The sequence below is a fragment of the Ochotona curzoniae genome, unplaced genomic scaffold, assembly GCF_017591425.1.
Source record: "Ochotona curzoniae isolate NIBS_2020 unplaced genomic scaffold, NIBS_Ocur_1.0 contig_4516, whole genome shotgun sequence".
Taxonomy (NCBI): Eukaryota; Metazoa; Chordata; class Mammalia; order Lagomorpha; family Ochotonidae; genus Ochotona; species Ochotona curzoniae.
The window spans coordinates 3,644,749-3,656,833 of record NW_024466313.1 but is presented as its reverse complement, the minus strand read 5'-3'; the positions used below and the strand labels follow the sequence as shown (position 1 = coordinate 3,656,833).

General features: G+C 65.3%; 1 protein-coding gene across 1 annotated transcript; it reads right to left on the bottom strand.

The window, feature by feature from the left end:
- Window positions 1-2,749: 2,749 nt before the first annotated feature.
- Window positions 2,750-7,662, bottom strand: AIRE (autoimmune regulator). Its single transcript, XM_040986610.1, has 14 exons — window positions 7,513-7,662; window positions 7,181-7,355; window positions 6,933-7,088; window positions 6,739-6,813; window positions 6,388-6,501; window positions 5,910-6,043; window positions 5,605-5,670; window positions 5,275-5,387; window positions 4,670-4,769; window positions 4,268-4,447; window positions 3,826-3,947; window positions 3,643-3,742; window positions 3,055-3,141; window positions 2,750-2,830 (listed from the first exon to the last, which is right to left on the bottom strand). Exons 1-14 carry the CDS (start codon window positions 7,660-7,662, stop codon window positions 2,750-2,752), a joined length of 1,653 nt encoding a protein of 550 aa, XP_040842544.1.
- Window positions 7,663-12,085: the final 4,423 nt, after the last annotated feature.

The window sequence follows — 12,085 nt, the reverse complement described above, 5'->3', positions numbered from 1 at the left end:
CCGCCCGCGTGTTTCCGGGCCTCACAGCCTCCATGAGGGCCTTGCCCTCCCAGACTGGCAGTGGTGCCCCGGGTTGGGGACTTAAAGGCGGGGCCCCAGCCCAGCCACACTCAGGTCTCAGGTGGTGGGACCTGAGCCCGAGGCACCTGTGCTCCCCTTGGGCAGTTCAGCCAGGGCCTTGCGCTGGCAAGCCACAGCCTCTGGCATCCCCTAAGTCCCAGGTACCCACTTCCATCCAGCTCCTTGCTGATGCTTCTGGGGACCCTGCACCCACTGGGGAGATCGGGAGGAAACTCCTGGCTCCTGGCTTCAGCTTGGCCCAGCTCTGACTGTTGGGGCTGTATGGGGGTGAACCAGCAGGTGGAGTTCCAGAGTCCCCAAGGAGGGCCTGCTTCTGATGGGAGGGGCAGGACGAGAGGTGAGGGGTCTAGGACTGGGTTCCACTAAGCAGGACTGACTGCGCGGAGCAGACACTGTGCCACGTCCCCCCAGGCCTGCAGCCGTGCTCAAGTGACCAAGGAACTGGACCCCCCACCCGCAGCCACAGCAGAGTGCCTCGCCCTGCATCCCCGTGCCAGAGATGGGGAACAGAGTGCCAGCACCCAGTTAACTCTCCAGCCCAGCCCTTCTTCTGCGGGGGTGTGGGCGGGCATTACACTGCCAACTGCCCACATTCAACAGGCCCCGGGCAGGGCAGTGTTTGGAGTGGGCAGGGCAGTGGACACGCGTGCTCAAGCCCTGCTCAGGGTGGTGGATGCGGACAGTCAAAGCCCAGGCAGGGTGGCGGACAAGGTGATCAGAACCCAGGCAGGGCAGTGGAAGGGGGCGGTCAGGGCCCGGGTGTGGCAGGGGTGCAGTGGACACAGGTGGTCAGGCCTGGCTCAGGGTGGTGGACAGTCAGAGCCCAGGCAGGGTGATGGACAAGGTAGTCAGAACCCAGGCAGGGCAGTGGAAGGAGTGGTCAGGGTCCAGGCGGAGCAGTGGACACAGGTGGTCAGGCCCTGTGCAGGGTAGCACATGGGTAGGAGGGTGTCACCCCAGGGTCACCTCTCCAGCTCACCCCCACAGTAGGATACTGAATGCCCAGGGGACCCCATGAGCTCCCACACCACCTCGGGGGCACCCTGTCCTCTGCCCATGCTCGGCCACACTCTGCATCGTCTTGCTTCCCTTTGCACAGAATCTACATGATGCCCACGGGGCCCGCAGCTCCTCAGTGCCCTGTGCCCACGGGGCCTAGTGCCTCAGTGCCCTGTGCCAGGACCCTCAGCTCCTCAGTGCCCTGTGCCCACGGGGCCTAGTGCCTCAGTGCCCTGTGCCAGGACCCTCAGCTCCTCAGTGCCCTGTGCCCACGGGGCCTCCAGCACCTCAGTGCCCTGTGCCCATGGGACCCCCTGTGCCTCGGTGCCCTGTGCCCACGGACCCTCAGCTCCTCGGTGCCCTGCGCCCACGGGGCCTCCAGCACCTCGGTACCCTGTGCCCATGGGGCCTCCAGCTCCTCGGTGCCCTGCGCCCACGGGGCCCCCTGTGCCTCGGTGCCCTGTGCCCATGGGGCCCCCTGTGCCTCAGTACCCTGCGCCCATGGGGCCCCCAGCTCCTCGGTGCCCTGCGCCCACGGGGCCCCCTGTGCCTCGGTGCCCTGTGCCAGGTCCTGTCGTGACAAGTCCCCGGGGTTTACTTTGATGTAGAAACAGTTTTGAAACCCACGTGTAGTTTCTTCTTAATATGGACGTTCTCTACACTTCCTGGAGAACATGTGTAAGTATTCTGCATGTCTGTGTACATATTGTTTGTTTTAAAATTTATTTGAAACTCAGAGTTACACAGAATCAAGCTATTCAGTGGCTCACCCCCCAGGTGGCTATACTGGCCAGGGCTGGACCAGGCTGAAGCCAGGCACTCCGTCTAGGTCCCCCCGTGGGTGCAGGGGAACAAGCACCCAGCTGTGCTCTGCTGCTCTCGCAGGCAGTCAGCAGGAGCTGGATGGGAAGTGGGGCAGCACGACAAACTCCGAACCCCAACAGGTGGTGGCGCCCACGTGGAGACTTCAACCGAGGATGGCGCTTGGACGGAGAGCCTGGGGCAGCCTGGGGTCTCGGGTCAGTCATCCTCACGGGAGCTGTGGTGGCAGCCTGCTGCCCAGAGACCCCTCCACACACTGCCTCCCGCAGCACAGGCCAAGGCACAGGGTGTGGGCTCCGAGCTGAACACACGCGCTCCATGCCATCAGCTGCCCAGGCAGCCCCCGCGACCAGCGGGGCCAGAACCCACACCGACTGCCCCCGCCAAGGAAGTCCAGCCCTGTGTGGGGAAGGAGCCAGACGGGCTATGTAGACAGAGGGGCAGGTTGTGCCGCAGCTCTGCCCGAGGACACCCCAGGGTGCTGAGCCCAGCTCTCCTCCCTCCCCATAGCTCCATCCTCCTCAGGGGAGGGTCCTGGCCATGACCCCACGCTCTGTGGGAGGGCACCTGGCACCTCCAAGTGCCCAACAAACACACCATGTGGATGGACAGCTGACCGACTGAGTGAGTGATGAAGCAATGAGTGGATCCGTGAGTGGGCGGACACGGGCTGAGTGGGGGCACCAGTGAGACCCCCTAGCGAGGAGCCCCTGGGGAGATGTATTTCTTGCATCCTGAGGATGAGGCTGGTTACAACACTGGGGCCTTCCGGATCCCTGTTTTATCCAGCCAGTGTCGTGTGACATGGCTCCCAGCGTCCACGCCGTCCATGCTGTCCACCGCCCCGTCAGGAGGGAAAGGTGGGCGCCTCGGCCAGTGGGCGGGACATGCTCTGGATGGCCCACTGCAGAATGCCATCGAAGGAATGCTGCGGGCAAGACAGGGTGGAGACTGGGGGCCAGGGCGTGAGCCCACCTCCAAGGCCAGGTCCTGGGTGCCCACTGGTGTCTGCCCGTCTCCCCTCCCTTAGCCACCAGCTACGTCCTCCACGTGCCATGCTTGATACATGTAAGTGCGACAGGGTCCCTTCCCCGACCCCAACACAGCTGTGGCCATGAGAAAAGGGGCACCCCTGTCCCAGGTACCACCTACCTCACTCAGCAGTGACTCCAGGTCATCCCTGGGCCCAACAGGCTCGGGGACCCCAGGGACCCCAGGGGCCTGAGACGCCTCCGTGACCTGGTGCCCAGGGGAGAGGCCACCTCAGCCACAAGCCCCTGGGGATGCCAGCACTGGGCGAGGGGATGCACCGGAAGGGGTTTGGGGGAGTATACAGCACAGGAGCAGTGAGGGTCCCCCTGGAGACAGGCTGCCAGAGACAGCCCAGGCATGGCCAGACCCCCAAGCACCCCGGGGACAGGTAGGAGAGGCAAAGAGCCGTGGCTTCCAGGACAAGGGGTGCCACCATGTGGGCCCCAGGGAGTGGACTCAGCATGCACAGCAACCAGGGGGCAGAGGGGCACAGGGCTGGCTGCAGGGAAAGGCAACTCCGTGTGAGGTTGTGGGAGAGGGGCCCCTGACACCCCAGCCCACCCACGCTTCAGCTTGCCTGTCTGAGTGACCCTAAAGGTTTCAGGAAATTTCCCCCCAAAGCAGAGCAGCCTCTGGGCTCCTCCCTGAGCCTCCACCCACCGCACCCCGGGTTCCACCCGCTGGTCCCCGCCACCCCCCACCACTGACCTTGGCGGGCACCGTGGTCGGGCAGGCAGAGCTTGGAGCGGGCGCGCCCTCCGCGTGGGCCGGCGGCGCGGGGGTGCAGGACCTGCAGCGCGGGCCAGACCTGCGGGCGGCGGAGGGGCACAAGACCGGGTTGGGCGTGCGCCCCGCGGGGGTGGAGCCCGCTGCGCCCCCGCACGCACTCACCCGGACCACGGTGCGCCCCCCGGGAAATGGCATCGCCAGTGGAAGGCGGCGGCGCAGTGTGTGCACCGCAGCGCTCCCGCGCCGTCCCCGCACACCCCGCACCGCGCCCCGGAAGTCGGGCCCTGCGGAGGGGGACAACGCAGTGTTGTGGCCAGGGTGACCAGACCCTCCTCCCTGCAGCCTCTGCCCTGGACCCAGCCAGAGGGCCAGGGCGTGGAGGAAAGCCCAGGTCCTGGGAGGGCAGAGTGAGGCCTGGGGTCCCAGGACACGCGAGCCATTGTACCCCCATGGCCCTGTATGGGCACAGGGCAGGGATAGCCTGCTGGTCTGGAGTGCGGTGGGAATTTGGGGAGCCTCCCCACTCCCAGGACCCCCCACCTCAGTGCCAGCCTGCCCACCCCTCACACCCTTGAGCACGAGGACCGGCAGTACCCCCACTCACCTGCTGCCCTTCAGGGCCCACACTCAGTAGGGGGCGCAGGGCCGAGGGCGCCAGCCCGGGGACAGGGGGTGCGGAGGGCGGGGCCAGCAGGTGGGTGTAGGTAAGAATAGTGTCCGTGCTGACCCGGGGCTCCCCGGGAAGGCCCCTTCCTTCCTGCACAGCCGGCAGCCCCGGAGGGACCTGGAACCCAAGGATTGAGGTTCAGAGGGGCGCTGCCCTGCACCCCTGGGAGCCCAAGGCGGGAGAGGCAGAGCCCAGGCCCCCAGCACCAGGCTAGCAATAGCCTAAATGCAGTAGCCAAGCCCCCTCCCCCTGGCAGAGGGAACACAGCTCCACAGGCAGGGCAGGGGCAGGCCTGTCCCCAGGAGTGGCCGGGCCACCCCGGGAGGGGCCCACACGCACCAGGGTCTCTGCACGCAGCTCTTGGGGTTGTGACTCCTCAGCTTGGGGCAGGTGCTGCTGGACTCTGCCCTGCAGGCAGCCGGGACACCTCCAAGGGCCGCTGCACCAGGAGAGGAGTGGCCCACAGGTCAGACGCAAGCAGGACGGGGCGCAGGGGCCAGGGACCACTCCCACAGAGCACCTCCATGTCGCCCTCTCCTTGCACTGCCCAGGAGCCCCAGGCCGGGCCAGAACCCCTGCCCCAAGGCCCCAGCACGGTGGCCCTTGGCCCCGTTTGCCAACTCTCCGTGCTCCCGTGGCCATTCTGGTGCCCCAGGGACCAAGCCAGCACCCTGGGTCCCCACCTCAAGGACCTGGGTGCCAGCAGGGACTCACTGCCAACAGGATCTCGTGCCCTAGTGGACAACACTTTCCAGCCTTAGGAATGCAGCTCTGGGGTCCTGAGGCCCCCCCAGATGGGGCTGGGGTAGGGCATAAGGGCTAAGGCAACTGTCCCCGGGGACTCAGACTAAGCCTGGGGCAAGATGGCTGGTGTGGCCAGCAGGGGAGGCAGACACGATGGGAGAAGCCGCCTGCCGCACGGGCACCATCCCCTGCCAGCTCACCTGGGGACATCCCGCAGCGGCGGGCACAGGCAGCCCAGGTGGAAGGCGCGGGGGCAGCCATCACAGCAGATGAGCTCCCCGCCATCATGGCACACGGCACACTCATCCTCGTTCTGATGCGGGCAAAGTCACCATGCCAACTCGGGGCCGGGGCAGTCCCAGCCGAGCTGCCCACTGCAGGGTGGCACCCCAGGTCCCGCCCCCGCCCCAGTTCCAGCCACAGTCACACCCTGGCTCACACCCACCCCCATGCCCCTGCTAGCCAGGACCGTAAGAAGGGAGGGGCACCAAGGGCCCGGAACCACAGTGACCTGGGTGCTGGGCCGTTACCTGATGGAGCTGCGGATCCCTGGGGAGGGCCCTTCCTTGCTGACCTGTCCTCAGCTCGCTGCCACCCTGCCAGGGGAACAGGGTTTCTCGGGGCAGGGCCTGGGCAGCGGGCGGTCACTGTCATGGGCAATCGCGAGCCGCAGCCCCGGACTGCCACAGGGCTCCTGGCCCCCAGGGAGGGATGGGGCCCCTGGCCCCCAGGGACGGATGGGGCCTGGCCCACAGGGAGGGATGGGGCCTGGCCCCCAGGGAGGGATGGGGCCTGGCCCACAGGGACGGATGGGGCCTGGCTGGGCAGTACTCACGGGGGCCTTGGCACGAGCAGATTTCAAGCCACTGCTAGCACGCGTCTTGTTCTTCCCGCCACTGCTGCCAGAGTCCTCCAGCTTGCTGGGGGTGTAGAACTCCCCCCCAACCTGGATGCACTTCTTGGCGCCCCCTGGGAAGAGATGCCCACTGACCAGGCCTGGAGGGCTGGGCAGGGCAGTGAGCTGGCCTTCCCTGCACCCACCCAGCCCAGCACGTGGACAGGGTTCTCCTAGGCAAGATGGGCAACCTGCAGCAGCCAGCAGGAGGAGGTGACCAGGACCCCCGGGGCTTCAGACACTCAGGGACCCCCTCTCCCAAGAGCAGCCTTCCTGGTCTGCTCCTCTCCTCCAGAGCTGGCCAGCACGAAGCACCCAGGAGTGCTGGGGCAGCCCCATCTTCTCGGTCACTCCCCAGGGAGCACGGGCTGGGGGCTGGGTACCCTGGAAGCGACACCTTTCCCCTGGGGGAGGGTACCTGACTCGAACACCTGCTGGATGAGGATCCCCTCCAGGGCCCCGTGGGCTCCCGGGATGTCTCCTGAAGACACAGCCACCGCTCTCTGCACAGAAGCTGACAGGGTCTGCATTCCTGCAAAGGGGCCGCCCGTGCGGGGGTGTGAACGTGTGTGTATGCGTGGCCACACATGTGCGTGTGTGTGTCTGGTCAACACTGGGGAGGAGTGACCAGGAGGACCCTGGCTGTGACCAGCTGGGGGGCCTTTCCCTGGGGGTGGGTGGGGGCTACTGGCAGGCTCCCGGTGGATCTGGGTGGGGTCACACGACTGCCCCAGCACGCCGCCCTTAGCCAGGGAGCGACCTCACTCACCGTTCCCCAGCAGGGAGCGCTGTGGCTCCACGTGGCTCTCCGGCTTCTTGGAGGTCTTGGCCCTTGGCTGGGAGCCTGCAGGGAGAGCAGGAGAGGGGGTCCTGCACAGCCAGGCCGCGAGCGCTGGGGACCAGGGGACCAGGAGGGAGGCGGTGGGTGGACACTGTGGCCCCAGCGGCCCCTCCTGCCCCTACCTGGGCTGCAGGTGGCCCTTGGGGTCAGGGCGGCTGGCAGGGCAGCTGCAGGCTCCTCCAGGGCCTTCCTCTTGGTGGGCAGTCTGGGCGGCGGAGTTGGGAGCTTGGGGGCAGGAGGGGGCTTCCTGCCCTTGCGGGACTGGCTGAGGTCCACATCTGGGACAGGGTAGCAGAGCAGGTGCCCGCCTCAGAGCCTTGAGTCACACTGGACACCACCCTGGGGACTGTCCCCATCCAGCCCCACCCACCTTTGGGGAAGCTGTCCCGCACGGCCTGCAGCCGGCCGTATCTCTGCAGGTTGTAGTCCTTGAAAAGAACTCTCCAGAAGGCCAGGATGGCCGCGGCGTCCTGGGTGAGCAGCCAGGACAGCAGGGCGTGGAAGGCCTGAGGGCAGCCCTCCTCCTTGCTCAGGCCCAACGTCTCCTACACCGAGGGGGGATTGGACAAGGCAGCTGGAGACCCCAGCTCACCCACCCCTGCGCGGAATGGAAGTGGGGTGACTCCACGGCCAGGGGACCCTGCCCTGGCGGGCGGGCGGGCGGGGACAGTGGCCCTGGCTCCTGGCGTGGGGGAGTCCCACCTGGAACTTGTCCTCAGGGACCACGTCGTGGTCAGCCAGCGCGTGCAGCAGTGGGAAGGCGCTGTCCACAGCCACGGAGATCTCCGTGCGGTGCAGCCTCAGGAGATGGCGCAATGCCGCATCCCCGCCCGCCACGGCCTCACCGGCCATCGCGTCCCGCACCCCACCCCAAGCTGGGCACGGCCCTTCCCAAGGGGATTCTGGAAGGTGTCTGCTCCCTGCGCTCCGTGGGCGGCACCTGGGCACACCTGCGCTGGCAGTTATACCCAGAGCGAGCACGAAGCTCGGCCCAGTGCCAAGCAGCAGGGACGCTTGGCAGCTCCACCCCCACCAGGTGCCAGCCTGGCCCTTTTCTGCCGCAGACAGAACTGCCAGAACCAGGCCTGACGCCTGCCAGGGACCAGCCATGGGGAGACTCCTGATTATTTCCCCTTGTGGGGTCGGGGCTTGCCTGCCAGGGGTCCATGCCTTTTGCCTGGAATCCTTGCAGGTGTCCCCGCTTGGGGTCATGCACTCTGACGTGGCTCCAGTGCAAGTGGAGACTACAGTGCCCCTGTGGGCCCCACGGGGCTTCTCGACTCGCAGCTGGTGCACCTGTGTCCTCGGCCGGCAGTGACCGCATGGGCGCGTTGGTGGCCCCTGCAGCGGCTCCGTGGAGCTCAGGACTTTCCAGCGTGCCCAGGGGGTTCCCGCCACAGCCTCTCCCGGCTGCCTGGGCTGCGTGGGGGAGCCTTGGCCAGCCTTCTGCCAAGCAGGTGCTCCAGGTGGGACCCAGGCAGCGTTTTGGAGCCCGGCAGGGCTTCCTCCTGCTCCTACGCTGTCCCCTCAGGCTCGGCCAGCCCTGCCTGCACAGGGTCCCCGCTCTGGGGCTCCCGGGGGGGTATTCTGCCCGCTGGGCCAGTGTGGCAGTCACCCACTCCACCAACAGGCACACAAGGCCCCGGGCTGGGGCGTGGGGGGCAAGGCGAGTGGGCAGGCTCCAGATCATGCCAAACCCCTGCAGGACACGCAGCCTGGTCAGGACAGGGTGCATCGGCCCGTGAGAGGGGAGTTGGGGCGGGGCTGCTCCTGCCCCTCCGAAACTGGGCACCTTGCCCCCGACCCTAGCTACATACACCAGGGGGTGGGCCGTGCGGTCCCCAGTGGGGTCCGCAGGGACACGGAGCTGCATTTGGGCCCAGCCTCTGACGCGGGGCGGGTGGCCGCAGGGCCTGGTCAGCAGTTTGTCAGGGGTTGCCGCTGATCGGCCAGCAGCCTGTTGGCGTGGGATGGTCATGCCGGTGGGCACACACTGCCCTGTCTGGACGCTGCGGTGGTCCTTGGCACCAGCTCCGCATGTGTGCTGTGCATGCCCCGGCCCCCAGAGCCCAGGTGAGGGCTGGCTCCTGTCCGAGCACACGTGTGGCCGCGGTGGACAGGTGCAGCTGTCCCTGACCCAAGTCCCCCCTCACCCAGGCCTCCCCTGCTCCCCGGGCGGCTCCTAGGGCAGGCATGGACTCCGCACAGGTCACACCTCCAGCGAGAGCCCCGTCATGCTGCTTTGGGTTGGTCTCCTCTCACTGCCTCTCCAGGGTCGGCTGCTAGATCCCCGGCTGGCCGGCAACAGGGCCACTCCACTGTGCGCTTTGGAAGGTGGGCACGCCTGTGCTGGGGCCTGGAGCCCACCCAGAGCCGCGGGAAGTTCTGACTCTACTGAAGCTGGAGGGGGCGGGGGCTGGGGCGCCCACCCCAGGGCACTGCCCGGAACTCAGGGCCTGGTGGGGTGAGGCTGCCAACCTCCTACTTGGGGCAGCTCTGCGGCCTCCACTCCTTCTTTGATCCCGAAAGCCCAGGCTGGGGCCACCAGCCCTCGCGTGCCCCTCCTGGTGGGCACCGGCAGCAAGGGTTCACAGACAGCCAGGAACTGGAGCCAAGCAGCACGGCCCCCCACCGTGTGCAGAGCCCACCCCACCCGGACCAGCCTCCAGTTCTCCTACGCGCCCAAACGGGAGAGAGCAGCCGTGTGCAAGAACTGAAGCAGTCCAGACACGTGATGTATCCATGACTTCTTTCTCTTAAAGATTTATTTATTTTTATTGGAAATTCAGATTTACAGAGAGAAGGAGAAACAGAGAGATCTGGTATCCACTGGTTTACTCCTCAAGTGGCCACAATGCCCGGAGCTGAGTCAACCCAAAACCAGGAGCCAGGAGCCTCTTCTGAGTCTCCCACGCAGGTACAGGGTCCCAAGGCTTTGGGCCGTCCTTGACTGCTTTCTCAGGCCACAAGCAGGGAGCTGGATGGGAAGCAGGGTGGCCGGGATACAAACCGATGTCCATATGGGATCCTGGCACATGCAAGGCGAGGACTTTAGCCACTAGGCTACCGTGCCGGCCCCATGTTCTTTAGTAAGTTGTATTTGTTGATTTGAGAAGCAGAGAGAGACAAGGAGCAAGATCTTCCATCTGCTTGCTCATTTTCAGAATGGCTGTTCAGGACGGAGCTTCCTCTCTGTATATCTGACTTTGTAATAAAAATAAATACATCTTTAAAAAAAAATGGCTGCTCCAAGCTCTATCCAGGTGTTGCACTCGGAGTCCCAAGCACTGGGCCGTCCTCTGCTGCTTTCCCAGGCCAGAAGCAGGGAGCTGGTTCCTAAACTTGTGCCCGTATGGGTGCTGGCGTCTCAGGCGGAGGCTTCACCCGCTGTGTCAACGTGCTGGTCTTGGCCAGTGTCTCTCAGACGCAGAGGCAAAGGCATAAACGGCACGTAAGCAAACCAGGCTTTGCAATGTGGAAGCTGTGCTTTCCAGGCTGGGAGGGACCAGGAACCCAAGGCGCCCTGGCCTGCCCGTTATCAAAAGGAATTCACTGACTTGAGGGCGCAACCAGGCCGGCCCTACCAGTTCTTATCGCAGGTCTCTGGTCCTCTGGGTCTCCCTCAGATAAGCAGCAGGTGTGGCCTGCTGATTTGTCAGGGGAATCCCAGGTGTGGGCAGGGTCACTGCCCCTCACAGAACCCTCGAAGGAGCCCGTGCCCACCAAGCCCACCATGGCGAGCCCAGGCATTGCTCGGCCGAGTCCGGCGTGTAACAACCCTCACCCCAGCTCCTCTGGGAGCCCGGCAGGAGGCCGCAGCTGCCCGGCTCCGTGCTGTGCACTTCAACAAACATCCTCTGCCACCCCAGGGCATGAGCAGCTGGCTTGGGGGTCCAGGCGGTTGGGTGTGAGTCAGCACATTTGGTGTCTTCAAGGCCGGGGCACGCACAGCAGCAGAGCAAGTAACTACACCGGGCTTCTTCCTAAACTGTGCTGTTGGGGAGCACCCCCACTCGGCAGCCTGCTCGGGGGAGGGGACTCACAGTTCCTGCCCTGGCCAGCAGAGGGGGCACGTGGCCATGCTGGGCAGCACCCACAGGCAAGCAGGCTTGGTGGTCGGAATTCTTTTGCTCACTTCATGATGGTCAACAACCAGAACATAGCTGGACACCACACGCCACAAGTCACCACGTTGGCTAAGCCCCTTTTGGCTGGGGGTGGATCTCTGAGAGGCTCCTGGCAAAATGAAGGAGGGGCACTGCCCAGGAGTGGGGAGGAGGGGCACTGCCCAGGTGTGTGAGGGGAGGGGCACTGCCCAGGAGTGGGAGGGAGGGGCACTGCCCAGGTGTGTGTGAGGGGAGGGGCACTGCCCAGGTGTGGGGGGGAGGGGCACTGCCCAGGTGTGTGCCCACAGATGGCAGACAAGTCCAGGATGTGTTAAGGAGTCTTTTCACCAAGTTTGGTGATAACAGTGAGTCGCAAGTCCACATGGCAGCCCGGGCAATCATAACGAGGAACGTGGCCGTTGCCCTGATCCATGCGTAAGCTGAAGACCTATGTCCCAGCTTCCCCAGCAATGTAAGTTATCCTAAGAGCCATGCAACGAATAACCTGGCCACACTTCCAAAGCTGCGGACACTCACCTTTCCCCGGCTTCTCTGCCCACATTGCGCTGCTGCCAGCCTCCCCTCTCCTGGAGCTCCCGATGGCACACACAGCAGAAATACAAGCATCTTAGCATTGCTGTCTTCACTGTCCCGCCCAAGCAGGGGACAGACGGTGAGAAGCACACACACAGGGCCGTGCTCAGGGGACAGCTGTCCTCGGAGGTGCTGAGGAGGACAAGAGTCGGCGTGCCACAGCAGAGGGAGCAGGACCACAGAGCCGGCCGCTCCCCATGGCCGGCCTTCCGGTGAGGGGCGTGCTCACACAGCAGCACATCCCCACGCCCTCAGGTGATGGCGGAGCATCAGAGGGGGCAGGGGGCAACACCTAGGTGGTCCAGCAGTGACTTCCAAGCTGAGTCTGAACTGCCTACCTCACCCCACAGGCGCACCCTGCCAGGACAGGTCACGGCCCAGGTGAGCAGCTAGCTGACCCCTCTCACCAGAACTGCCCAGTGGGTTCCTTCCTCAGTTCAAAATAAAAAGTCAAAACCAGTTACAGAGAAGTTTTATTTGTGAAGTGACCAGGTGAGCGGGGAAGGAAGAGAGGGAACAGCAGCTCCCAGGAGAGCACGGGACACGGGGGGGGGGGGGGGGGGGGCCTCTTAGGT

Bases quoted from the DNA above. Each gene is read 5' to 3' on its own strand.
- AIRE (XM_040986610.1), bottom strand. From the start codon at position 7,662: ATGGCCGGTGAGGCCGTGGCGGGCGGGGATGCGGCATTGCGCCATCTC. The intron at 7,089-7,180 runs GTGGGTGGGGCT...ACCCTGTCCCAG, and splicing joins GCGGGACAGCTTCCCCAAAG to ATGTGGACCTCAGCCAGTCC. The intron at 6,814-6,932 runs GTAGGGGCAGGA...CTCTCCCTGCAG, and splicing joins AAGGGCCACCTGCAGCCCAG to GCTCCCAGCCAAGGGCCAAG.